We start from the raw sequence: 14,020 nt of genomic DNA, 5'->3' as shown, positions 1-14,020 counted from the left end.
AAACTGACCACAAGTTGAGAGAAACAAGGCTAACAGGAATAGTTATTAAGTATTTCAATAGTATTTTAATTAAGCCCAGTGTTCAATCATAATTCAGAAAAACTAGTGAATCTAAGTTTTAAAATGCCATTATGTATCAAGTATCATCCATGTAAGTGTTTTAACATTTGGGCCGATCTCCGACAATGCCCTGTCACTGAGTGGCACCCGGCCCTGAATGGTGACTTGGAAAGAGAGTGAACACAACGACGCCACGGAGAAGGCTAACGACACTCAGAAGCCACAGAAATAAGAGAAAAACTAACCAGAAAGAGTAAAACAAAATGAAGAATAAGACAATCATGAATAATACGGGGGGGGGGGGGGTTAGGTGGAAGAATTAGGTGGAAGAAAGGAAAGGTCTCCTTGAACATCAAGGGAAAAATGAAAAGCAAAAGAATGTTTAAAAGCACACTAGCAAAGATCTCTAACCGGTATGACCCATAAAAGACCTACACTCCACGCAGACAGGCAGAGCAGATCAATAAATACAGGCAAATCAGTTCACAATAAATGCCAATGTGCCAGCAGAAAAATTAGGCAAAAGACACCAAGGTGTCCTGAAAATCCAAGAAGAAAATTAAATCTTCAAAAACCTTTGGAATAATGTACACTGTATTCTAATTTTTAAAATGCTGTGAGCTGCAGTGTGCTTAGTGCTTGAGTGAGTCCAGATTTTGATCCCCAACACAAATGGAAGAACAGGATGGAAGGAAGAAGAGAGGATGGGAGGGAGGGGATGCTAGCGTAAGCCGCTGGTCACAAGATCTCTTTTTCTTTGGAAGAACTGGTTTTGGCCTTGTGTTTGCTAGGCAGAGACTCTGCCACTCATGGCAAACCTCCAGCCCGACAAGTGTCATTCTTGATTCAACACATTAAGTCAGATAAGCTGATGTTAGGTGAAATGAACCCCAAGATAAGGATTCACATTTTTTTCTTTCTTGTGATTGTTTCTAACACATTTATAAGATGATTTCTTTGTTGCTTTGTACGTCCTTCCCCCACGGTATAACCCCTGCTTTCACTGTATTTGATGTCGGTATAATTTGTGGAGGGGAAGGGATGGGAAGGGAAACAAGGGAGGAGGCAATAATGCTTGATAAGAAATGTACTCATTATCTTGCCTATGTAATTGTAACCCCTCTGTACGGTATTTTCACAATAAAAAAAAAAAAAATGACTCTCTTCAGTACTGGCAAAAGCTACAGAGACAGACGCCCGTACTGATACCAGTACAGGCCTTTTGAGAGCAATCTATCAATACACACCAAGATCCTTTAAAACCTAAATATCCATAGTACACACTGGACAGTATGTTGAAAGTGAACTGTACAACTTGTGGGTGGGTAGGTAGGAAAAGGAGGGGAAATCTGGGAGAAAGTGAGGAAAGGGATGACACTGTCCCCTCAAAAATGTACTCTTCACTTGACTATGTACGTGCAACTGCTCTGTACACCACCTTTATGATAATTTTTTTTAAATCCTAAATATCCTTAACAAGAGGCTGTCAATGTGTGGTCACGGGTCTCCTGGAACCTGAGACCCTTTTGGGGCCTACAAGGTCAAAACCATTGTAAGACATTACTTCCTTTTTCCCCTGTATTGGGTAAGACTTCCAACTCCTAAAAATAAATCAAGGCCAGGGCACTCTAACCAAATTAATTGTCATTGTATTCTTCACCTTCACACGTACCTGGAGAAAGATACGTCTCTAATAAGAATACTCATTAATTACATCTCTTGTCCTCCTAAAATTCTATATGCCAAAATAAGTAAACAGCAAGCACACCTCCTGTGTGTCAGAATACTCCGTGTTGGGAATGCACCTGCAGGATTGTCTGAGCGCTGAGCTAGCCTTTTTCCATGCCACACATTCTTCCTTGAATGAACAATGAACAAAGTACAATTATTCAGATTTGGGTATCTGGCAGATACTCTCTCGGAAAAAAATGACATGAGCTTGTCATCTCAAGGAAAACAACTAACAGCATTTGTTGCCAATGATAGAATTCGAGCTTTCAAGGGAAATTCAAATACTGGAAAGCTAATATCCATCCCCATAAACTTGACAGCTGCAAATCTTACAGACTTGTGAGGAAATCAGTGTGACTATTAACAAATCTCTTTTTTTGATACTGAATAATGAAAGGTAACGTTTGAAAAACTGGTATGGTTCATCACCAACATCTTCAAACGAAGGATGCAGGATGAAGGAGGCAAAGCTCAACTGACTACACTGTAATATTGTGAAAAGTTCCTAACAAAGTTGCAGATCCCACACTGCAACTAGTGTTTGAGAAAATACCACTTGTGGCTGGGCATGACTGCTAACGCAAATAATCCTTGCTACTTGGGGAAGCAGACCTAAGAATTACAAAGTTTAGGGCAAACCTGGGTTAAATATATATATATATACATATATATATATACATATATATATATATAATATAATTTTATGTGTGAAACTATATATGTATGTGTATATGTATGTATATATGCATGTGTGTACTATGCATAGACACACGCAGATCTGCGTGTGTGTATATACACAGATACACACACAGATCTGCATGTGTGTATATACACAGATACACACACAGATCTGCGTGTGTATCTATGCATAGATACACACACAGACATAGTGAGACTCATCAGTGCCAATGGCCGTGTGAGGTGGTACAACCTACAGGGAAACACAAAGGATGGGCACAACACCTGGAGCCCATCATCCCCAAGATGTAGGAAACACCAACAGGAGAGCTGCGATCCAGGGCAGCCCAGGCATAGCGCAAGACCCTATCTCAAAAAGAACCGATGCAAAACAAGGACAGCAGAATGAATCCAGTGGCAGAGCACCTGCTTACCAAATGTGAGGGCATGCGCAAAGCCCCGTCTCCCAGGGGGTTGGATCTGTAGGCTTTCTGCAGTAACAAAAATAGCTAAAACTGACCCCAAATTACCTAAAAAGCCTACTAACTTACTGTTCCCTTTTTCACCTTCATGGAGGCTGGAGTTTCCTCAGATTCTTTTACAAAAAACATGTCAAGATTGGAGGTGTGGCTCGGCTGGTAGCCTGCCAGACAAGGAGTGAAAGCATCAGGTACTGATTTGAGTTTCAGTTTCAGACAAATAAAAACACGTGTGGCAACAAATTCAATGCTAAAGGAATCGACTTCCCTCACGAAAGGAGGCGTTCATTTGCAAAAGAGCACAGCAGTGTCTTTTCTCACTATTTTTTAAAACATTACTATTCTCTGTATGTTTATAAGAACACTAATTTTTGAAATAAATAAGCACCCATTTTTAAATTTCTCAGATTATATTTATATTGGGGTAGATATAACTCACATAAACAACAATTCTTTGGGGATCTTTAATACTGGTTTAGAGTATAAAGGAATGTGGAAACCAAAAGGGTTAAATATACTTATGACATAGTCACTTCCAAATTCTGGGAGACGACAGTAAGAAAATAAGCAAACTTGACATTAGGACTGTGTGAAAAGAAATTTAAAAATCTGAGTACAACACTTGTATGACAGTGCTCACAATACATCGGGTAGAAAGATTTACCCACCAAAGGAGGAGAGAGGGTGATTCAAAAAAAAAAGGAGATGAGAAGTAGCCAATCCCTAGTGGCTCATGCCTGCAATCCTAGCTACTTGGGAGACTGAGGTGAGGAGGAGGACTGGTCCAAGGCTAGCCTGAACAAAAGTTCATGAGACACCCGCTAGGCATGGTGGCAGGCCCCTGTCATTCCAGCCATGTGAGACTGATGACCAGGGCTCCAGGCAAGCCCAGGGAGAAAGGCCCACAAGATTCCATCTCAGAGCCAACCTGCCACTGAGCCAGGCCTGTTAGCTAGGAGGAAAAGAAAGCTCTCCTGCTCACATCCAGCAGACACCCCTGAGTGCCATCTCCCCTCTGGCACCTCCCATGCCAGTCCTCCCCAGGGGTAATTTGTGGTCAGTTTGCAGTTAGGACTTCTCCGTAGGTGGTAGGGGCAGAGGAATGTGCGCCTAACCTGACTCAGGGCTTCAAGCATGTGTTGTGACTCACTTATACTTAAAACCAGGGGTGGCAACCTGGTCATATACCCAGACCCCTTCCAAACGCTGACTGGTGAGCCATGGTCCCTTGTGTCCCTATCACTACCCCACCACCATAGCCCTGAACTCTCCCACACCCCAAATCCTAGGAAACAACTGCATTTCCCTTTTTATGATGAGGATGAGGATGATGATTAAACTCCTTGCTTGCTACTTTGTGTGTCTCCATTTCTTCGTTGGAGATGCCAAGAATCAAGCCTTCACCTGTAAAGGATCCTGTAAAGGATCACAGGAGTGCCCCCCACATCCTGCTTGTTCTTTGAACAAGGTCGGGGGTCTCCCTGACCCCTTTCCCCCAGGCAGGCACAGTCAACCGCCTGTTCCCATCTCCTAAGTAGCTGGGATACAGCAAGCATGGCCTCTGAGCCCAGCACTAAATAGCTCTTTAATTCCTTTTGCAGATTATTTTGACCTGTCTAAAGAAAACTGCCTGTACCAAGAAAACTGGTTATTTTCTGAAGGTATCTGGGAGGTGTGAAATGTATTTGGGTGGCTCATGAATAAGAGAGAGAAGAGCGTAAAAGAAAAGCAAGCTGGCATGACATCCCCACAAACGGAGGCCTTCCCAAGGGCTGGCAAGAGTAGCAGGAGGTTACTTCTTACGGAGGACACAAAATATTTGCTATCAAAATAAGTAAGGAGAAATACAAAGCAGAAATGCATATACATAAATTGAGCAGAATATAAAAAGTGTGTCTTCTAAAACTACCCAGAAAAACCTTCCTTTGCTTTGACTGGCCAATCTTGACCCATTTCACTACTCATGAGTAAAGTCAACACAAGTTACTGATACAAAGTTAAATTCCAATTTGTCAAATGTGTGCCTTATTGGCAAGTCTGGCAAAATCCCAAGGGTTCTACATAGATAAATATTGCCCTAAATTAAATCTGAATATTGGAAAGAGGGACAGCTTATAGACTAGGAAAACCAATCCACCAAAAAAAACCTTAGATTAAGAAAAAAAGTGTCACGTTTTACTTCAATTTGTATTGACATCTATTTGCAATCATTTCTCTCTCCTCAATACCATGCTAACAGATCGAGACCCAACCCAAGGCCACAGCCCAAAAAGCTCTTCAACAGGCCACAAATCTAAATGGCTCAAGTCTGGATTTGGCTCTTAATCAGATCAAAATAAACACAACCACCACCAAGAAGACAAGAGCAGACTATACTTTGAAGACAGCACAGCCATGATAACCCAGCTGTATGGAACTGGTTCTTCATGGAATATGTGGGTATATTTTTACATCGTGAAGATGCAGAATCTTTATTACATATCCTAAAGACCTTTCTTACAAAGTTGAGTAACCCTAAAACTCACTGAGACATGTTTGGGGGAGGAGGGAGATATGAAATACACCTGGAGTAAGTGTGTGTGTGAGAGAGAGACAGAGAGACAGACAGAGAGACAGACAGAGAGAGAGAGAGAGAGAGAGAGAGAGAGAGAGAGAGAGAGAGAGAGAGAGAGAGAGAGAGAAAGAAAGCAGGCAAGCCCACAAGAGCAACAGTCACATTTGGTTGTTCAAATGGCCAGTACTCAGAACAGACTCGCTGTGTGGCTGGTCTAAGCCCGGAAACAGTCACCTCTTTGAACCAGTCAGTAGCATGAGAGCATTCGGATTCTGCAAACCTGGTTTCCACAGTGAGTGTAGCAAACTCTATTTACTCCTTAAGTCTACAATATTATTTTCCTTTTGCCCAGACCGCGCTGGCACAACCCATTCCCAGTATCCCTTAACTAATTAGCATGCATTGAAGAAGCACCTACTGTGCGCCCACCACCAAGCTTCCAATCAATAAGCACCCACTGACCTGCAAAGGGCTGGTGCAGGGGTAGATGGATTCTCTCTCCGGATACTCGTCCAGAGCCAGGCCTCCTGTGGCACAAGGTTTCTGAAGACCCTGGCACAAGAGCTCACCTGGGTACCGTGGCACAAGCGCTAACCTGGGGCCCCTGACACAAGTGATCACCTGATGACCCTGACACAAGTGATCACCTGAGGACCCTGACACAAGCACTCACCTGAGGACCCTGACACAAGCACTCACCTGAGAACCCTGACACAAGCACTCACCTGAGGACCCTGACACAAGTGATCACCTGGGGCCCCTGACACAAGTGATCACCTGGGGACCGTGACACAAGCACTCACCTGAGGACCCTGGCACAAGCACTCACCTGAGGACCCTGACCCAAGCACTCACCTGAGGACCCTGGCACAAGCGCTCACCTGAGAACCCTGGTACAAGCACTCACCTGGGGACCCTGACACAAGCACTCACCTGATGACCCTGACACAAGCGCTCACCTGAGGACCCTGACACAAGTGATCACCTGAGGACCCTGACACAAGCACTCACCTGAGGACCCTGACACAAGCACTCACCTGAAGACCCTGACACAAGGGATCACCTGAGGACCCTGACACAAGCGCTCACCTGAGGACCTTGACACAAGCACTCACCTGAAGACCCTGACACAAGCGCTCACCTCAGGACCCTGACACAAGTGATCACCTGAGGACCCTGACACAAGCACTCACCTGAGGACCCTGGCGGAAGCACTCACCTGAGGACCCTAACACAAGAACTCACCTGAGGACACTGACACAAGCGCTCACCTGAGAACCCTGACACAAGAACTCACCTGAGGACCCTGACACAAGCACTCACCTGAGGACCCTGACACAAGCGCTCACCTGAGGACCCTGACACAAGCACTCACCTGAGGACCCTGACACAAGCACTCACCTGAGGACCCTGACACAAGCACTCACCTGAAGACATTGACACAAGTGATCACCTGAGGACCCTGACACAAGCACTCACCTGAAGACATTGACACAAGCGATCACCTGAGGACCCTGACACAAGCGCTCACCTGAGGACCCTGACACAAGTGATCACCTCAGGACCCTGACACAAGTGATCACCTGAGGACCCTGGCACAAGTGATCACCTGAGGACTCTGACACAAGCACTCACCTGAGGACCCTGACACAAGCACTCACCTGAGGACCCTGACACAAGCGATCACCTGAGGACCCTGACACAAGCACTCACCTGGGGACCCTGACACAAGCACTCACCTGAGGACCCTGACACAAGTACTCACCTGCGGACCCTGACACAAGCACTCACCTGAGGACATTGACACAAGTGATCACCTGAGGACCCTGACACAAGCACTCACCTGAGGACACTGACACAAGCACTCACCTGAGGACCCTGACACAAGCGCTCACCTGATGACCCTGACACAAGCACTCACCTGAGGACCCTGACACAAGCACTCACCTGAGGACCCTGACACAAGGGATCACCTGAGGACCCTGGCACAAGTGATCACCTGAGGACTCTGACACAAGTGATCACCTGAGGACCCTGGCACAAGCGCTCACCTGAGGACCCTGACACAAGCGCTCACCTGATGACCCTGACACAAGGGATCACCTGAGGACCCTGGCACAAGTGATCACCTGAGGACTCTGACACAAGTGATCACCTGAGGACCCTGGCACAAGCACTCACCTGAGGACCCTGACACAAGCGCTCACCTGAGGACCCTGACACAAGCACTCACCTGAGGACCCTGGCACAAGCACTCACCTCAGGACCCTGACACAAGCACTCACCTGAGGACATTGACACAAGTGATCACCTGAGGACCCTGACACAAGCACTCACCTGAGGACCTTGACACAAGCACTCACCTGAGGACCCTGACACAAGCACTCACCTCAGGACCCTGACACAAGTGATCACCTGAGGACCCTGACACAAGCACTCACCTGAGGACCCTGGCGGAAGCACTCACCTGAGGACCCTAACACAAGAACTCACCTGAGGACACTGACACAAGCGCTCACCTGAGAACCCTGACACAAGAACTCACCTGAGGACCCTGACACAAGCACTCAGCTGAGGACCCTGACACAAGCGCTCACCTGAGGACCCTGACACAAGCACTCACCTGAGGACCCTGACACAAGCACTCACCTGAGGACCCTGACACAAGCACTCACCTGAAGACATTGACACAAGTGATCACCTGAGGACCCTGACACAAGCACTCACCTGAGGACACTGACACAAGCGATCACCTGAGGACCCTGACACAAGCGCTCACCTGAGGACCCTGACACAAGTGATCACCTCAGGACCCTGACACAAGTGATCACCTGAGGACCCTGGCACAAGTGATCACCTGAGGACTCTGACACAAGTGATCACCTGAGGACCCTGACACAAGCACTCACCTGAGGACCCTGACACAAGCGATCACCTGAGGACCCTGACACAAGCACTCACCTGGGGACCCTGACACAAGCACTCACCTGAGGACCCTGACACAAGTACTCACCTGCGGACCCTGACACAAGCACTCACCTGAGGACATTGACACAAGTGATCACCTGAGGACCCTGACACAAGCACTCACCTGAGGACACTGACACAAGCGCTCACCTGAGGACCCTGACACAAGCGCTCACCTGATGACCCTGACACAAGCACTCACCTGAGGACCCTGACACAAGCACTCACCTGAGGACCCTGACACAAGGGATCACCTGAGGACCCTGGCACAAGTGATCACCTGAGGACTCTGACACAAGTGATCACCTGAGGACCCTGGCACAAGCACTCACCTGAGGACCCTGACACAAGCGCTCACCTGAGGACCCTGACACAAGCGCTCACCTGAGAACCCTGACACAAGTGATCACCTGAGGACCCTGACACAAGCACTCACCTGAGGACCCTGGCACAAGCACTCACCTCAGGACCCTGACACAAGCACTCACCTGAGGACCCTGACACAAGTGATCACCTGAGGACCCTGACACAAGCGCTCACCTGAGAACCCTGACACAAGCACTCACCTGAGAACCCTGACACAAGCGCTCACCTGAGGACCCTGACACAAGCGCTCACCTGATGACCCTGACACAAGGGATCACCTGAGGACCCTGGCACAAGTGATCACCTGAGGACTCTGACACAAGTGATCACCTGAGGACCCTGGCACAAGCACTCACCTGAGGACCCTGACACAAGCGCTCACCTGAGGACCCTGACACAAGCACTCACCTGAGGACCCTGGCACAAGCACTCACCTCAGGACCCTGACACAAGCACTCACCTGAGGACATTGACACAAGTGATCACCTGAGGACCCTGACACAAGCACTCACCTGAGGACCTTGACACAAGCACTCACCTGAGGACCCTGACACAAGCGCTCACCTCAGGACCCTGACACAAGTGATCACCTGAGGACCCTGACACAAGCACTCACCTGAGGACCCTGGCGGAAGCACTCACCTGAGGACCCTAACACAAGAACTCACCTGAGGACACTGACACAAGCGCTCACCTGAGAACCCTGACACAAGAACTCACCTGAGGACCCTGACACAAGCACTCAGCTGAGGACCCTGACACAAGCGCTCACCTGAGGACCCTGACACAAGCACTCACCTGAGGACCCTGACACAAGCACTCACCTGAGGACCCTGACACAAGCACTCACCTGAAGACATTGACACAAGTGATCACCTGAGGACCCTGACACAAGCACTCACCTGAGGACACTGACACAAGCGATCACCTGAGGACCCTGACACAAGCGCTCACCTGAGGACCCTGACACAAGTGATCACCTCAGGACCCTGACACAAGTGATCACCTGAGGACCCTGGCACAAGTGATCACCTGAGGACTCTGACACAAGTGATCACCTGAGGACCCTGACACAAGCACTCACCTGAGGACCCTGACACAAGCGATCACCTGAGGACCCTGACACAAGCACTCACCTGGGGACCCTGACACAAGCACTCACCTGAGGACCCTGACACAAGTACTCACCTGCGGACCCTGACACAAGCACTCACCTGAGGACATTGACACAAGTGATCACCTGAGGACCCTGACACAAGCACTCACCTGAGGACACTGACACAAGCGCTCACCTGAGGACCCTGACACAAGCGCTCACCTGATGACCCTGACACAAGCACTCACCTGAGGACCCTGACACAAGCACTCACCTGAGGACCCTGACACAAGGGATCACCTGAGGACCCTGGCACAAGTGATCACCTGAGGACTCTGACACAAGTGATCACCTGAGGACCCTGGCACAAGCACTCACCTGAGGACCCTGACACAAGCGCTCACCTGAGGACCCTGACACAAGCGCTCACCTGAGAACCCTGACACAAGTGATCACCTGAGGACCCTGACACAAGCACTCACCTGAGGACCCTGGCACAAGCACTCACCTCAGGACCCTGACACAAGCACTCACCTGAGGACCCTGACACAAGTGATCACCTGAGGACCCTGACACAAGCGCTCACCTGAGAACCCTGACACAAGCACTCACCTGAGAACCCTGACACAAGCGCTCACCTGAGGACCCTGACACAAGCGCTCACCTGATGACCCTGACACAAGGGATCACCTGAGGACCCTGGCACAAGTGATCACCTGAGGACTCTGACACAAGTGATCACCTGAGGACCCTGACACAAGCACTCACCTGAGGACCCTGACACAAGCACTCACCTGGCAACCCTGACACAAGCACTCACCTGAGAATCCTGACACAAGCGCTCACCTGATGACCCTGACACAAGGGATCACCTGAGGACCCTGACACAAGCACTCACCTGAGGACCCTGACACAAGCACTCACCTGAGGACCCTGACACAAGCACTCACCTGAGGACCCTGACACAAGCACTCACCTGCGGACCCTGACACAAGCACTCACCTGGGGACCCTGACACAAGCACTCACCTGGGGACCCTGACACAAGCACTCACCTGGGGACCCTGGCACACTCACCTGGGGACCCTGACACAAGCACTCACCTGGGGACCCTGGCACGCGCACTCCTGGCCGCCACTCACGCAGGTCCGGGTCCGGGTCAGACACGCGCACTCACGCGGGCCCGGGTCAGACACTCGCACTCACGCGGGTCCGGGTCCGGTCCGGGGCCCGGGCAGCGCACTCACGCGGGTCTGGTCGGGGCCCCGGGCTGCGCACTCACGCGGGCCCGGGTCTGGTCGGGGCCCCGGGCAGCGCACTCACCCGTTTCTGGGCCCCGGGCTGCGCACTCACGCGGGTCCGAGTCCGGTCGGGGCCCCGGGCTGCGCACTCACGCGGGTCCGGTCGGGGCCCCGGGCTGCGCACTCACGCGGGCCCGGGTCTGGTCGGGGCCCCGGGCTGCGCACTCACGCGGGTCTAGGTCCGGTCGGGGCCCCGGTCTGCGCACTCACGCGGGTCCGTGCCCGGGTCCGGTCGGGGCCCGGGCTGCGCACTCAAGCGGGTCCGGTCGGGGCCCAGGGCTGCGCACTCACGCGGGTCCGGGCCCGGGCTGCGCACTCACGCGGGTCCGGTCGGGGCCCCGGGCTGCGCACTCACGCGGGTCCGGTCGGGGCCCCGGGCTGCGCACTCACCCGTGTCCGGGCCCGGGCTGCGCACTCACGCGGGTCCGGGTCCGGTCGGGGCCCCGGGCTGCGCACTCACGCGGGTCCGGGTCCGGGTCGGGGCCCCGGGCTGCGCACTCACCCGTGTCCGGGCCCGGGCTGCGCACTCACCTCGGGAACCGCTGCCGCAGCCTGCGCAGGCTCTGCCGGGTGGGCGGCACGGACACCAGGCCCCGCGCGATCTCCTCGTACTGGGCTTTGGTCAGTATCATGGTGGCCTGGGGCGGGGCGCGGCCCCCGCGACGGGACCCGGAGGTGCGGGGAGGGCTGACAGCGGCCGGGCCGCGGCCCCGCGCGCCCCTCAGCTCGACCTTTGCCCCCGAGCGCCCCAGCTGCGCGGGCGGGACGCTGACGCGCGAGCGGCTCCGCGGCGGGGCGGGCTTCGGCCCCCGTGCCCTCACTGGGCGTTCTACGCAGCCGCAGTGTGGCCGGCTGAAGCCGGCCGCCGCCATGTTGAGTAAGGGCAAGCCAACCCGGAAGTGGCGGCGGCACGCGGGGCTGCTCGCCCCGGGGGTCTCGGGGCCGCCGCGTCCCCGACGAGGCCCAGCCCGGGACAGGTCACAGGTGAGCCGGGGCCGCCCCCGCCCAGCGCGGGCCTCCGGGGCCGCCCGGCACCGACGGCGGCGCGGCCGCGCCCCCGCACGCCGGAGCGCGGGATTTGAATGCCTGCCGCGTGGGCCGCCCCGCCCCCAGCCGGCCCGGAACCTTCTAGGCGCCCGGGACGCTTGGAGGGACTAAGGGCCGCCTGGTTTCTGCGGCAGCCCCTGCTTTCATGCCCTGGCTGCGACTGGGCCGGGTCGGGTGAAAGCCGGCCCCGCCGGCCGGAGCGTTAGCGCCTCGGGCCTGGGGCCTCCTCCGGGCCTCCTCCAGGCCTCCTCCGGGCCTCCTCCGGGCCTCCTCCGGGCCTGGGGCCTCCTCCAGGCCTCCTCCGGGCCTCCTCCGGGCCTGGGGCCTCCTCCGGGCCTCCTCCGGGCCTGGGGCCTCCTCCGGGCCTCCTCCGGGCCTCCTCCAGGCCTGGGGCCTCCTCCGGGCCTCCTCCGGGCCTCCTCCGGGCCTGGGGCCTCCTCCGGGCCTCCTCCGGGCCTGGGGCCTCCTCCGGGCCTCCTCCAGGCCTGGGGCCTCCTCCGGGCCTCCTCCGGGCCTCCTCCAGGCCTCGGGCCTCCTCCGGGCCTCCTCCAGGCCTCGGGCCTCCTCCGGGCCTCCGGCCTCCTCCAGGCCTCGGGCCTCCTCCGCGCCTCGGGCCTCCTCCGCGCCTCTGCCTCGGATCGGACCCCTGGGGCGGGGCCTGAGGCTGGGGAAAAGCGGGACCCCTGGGGGACGATCGCCGACCCTGCGTCCTGCTGCAGCCACGTGTCCTCCCCCCCCCCCCATGGGAGAGAATAACTGGAGGTCTGGAAAGGTCAAGGGGACCCCGGGTCATGCCCAGGGAGAGCTCTGGCCTTGCCAGCCTCGGTCATTCCTCCAGGTAATCACACTCTCCTAAGCCAAAGGGCAAGGATCCCTTTTTTTTTTTTAATACACAGTGCATTTCCAAGAATGTTTCAGCTGTGTGTGTGTGCGTGTGCGCGCTAGCCTGTGTGACACCATTTCATCTGCTGAAGGCATCTCAAAGTCCAGCCTCAGAAGTAGATCCTAAATTCAGCAACCAGAAAAAAATGTCCCTTCCCCACCCCCCACCCCCGAATATTTACATCAGAATGTTTTCTTGACATATGCTTTCTGTCTAGCCCTGGTTGTGTGACATTCGTACATAACTATTTATTTATGGCAGCACAGCCTGGAGTTGCCACCTGGCTCGTTTGCCGCTGACCCTGCCGTGACTTTCACATGAAAGCCAGCTGACGATAAGCAGACACCAGTTGATTCTCCCCATTCCTCTCCCCTTCACAGCCTCGCTCTGCAGTTCACAGCCATCAGACTTTTATAGAAAACATCAGTTCAAGGACGCTTGTACTCATTATTTTTATAGCAACTCTTCTCTCTGGCTCTTGTCCTGCGTTTATCCTCGGAACCCCTAAGGAAAATGCCAAGTTTGTTTTTCTGTTTTTATTTTTAACATAGTGGCAGTTTACAGTTTTGACCCAAATCCTGTAGATTGTTTAGAGCTGGGGCTGAGAGGAAAGCAAAGTGATGCTGTCTTTTCATTGGCCCTCACAATAGTTTTGTTTATTAAGCACCCACAGAAACAGCACAAATGTTTTGTCATTACTTAATTGGTTTCTTTTACTTACAATTTGAAATGGATGGGGTTGGGGGATTTGCCTCTAAGGCCTTGTCCCTCCCTCTCCTCCACCCTGCCCCCATTTCTCACCAGGGACACCTGGGTTCCCCAGTCTGCTCTTCTTCTAGCACTTCCTTCCATGTGTCCA

General features: G+C 53.0%; 1 protein-coding gene across 3 annotated transcripts in view; it reads right to left on the bottom strand.

The window, feature by feature from the left end:
* Positions 1 to 11,947, bottom strand: part of Cdin1 (CDAN1 interacting nuclease 1) — a 189,404-nt gene extending 177,457 nt beyond the window's left edge. For all 3 annotated transcript variants that reach the window (XM_042687641.1, XM_042687639.1, XM_042687640.1), the window contains exon 1: positions 11,763 to 11,947. In XM_042687641.1, the coding sequence (XP_042543575.1) occupies positions 11,763 to 11,863 (101 nt within the window). In that variant the 5' untranslated portion in view covers positions 11,864 to 11,947. The remainder of the gene's footprint in view (positions 1 to 11,762) is intronic.
* Between the last annotated feature and the right edge of the window lie 2,073 nt (positions 11,948 to 14,020).

Source organism: Dipodomys spectabilis, unplaced genomic scaffold (genome assembly GCF_019054845.1).
Source record: "Dipodomys spectabilis isolate Male_0828 unplaced genomic scaffold, ASM1905484v1 ptg000108l, whole genome shotgun sequence".
Classification (NCBI taxonomy): Eukaryota; Metazoa; Chordata; class Mammalia; order Rodentia; family Heteromyidae; genus Dipodomys; species Dipodomys spectabilis.
The sequence above is the reverse complement of the archived record's forward strand: the minus strand, read 5'-3'. Positions and strand labels throughout refer to the sequence as shown.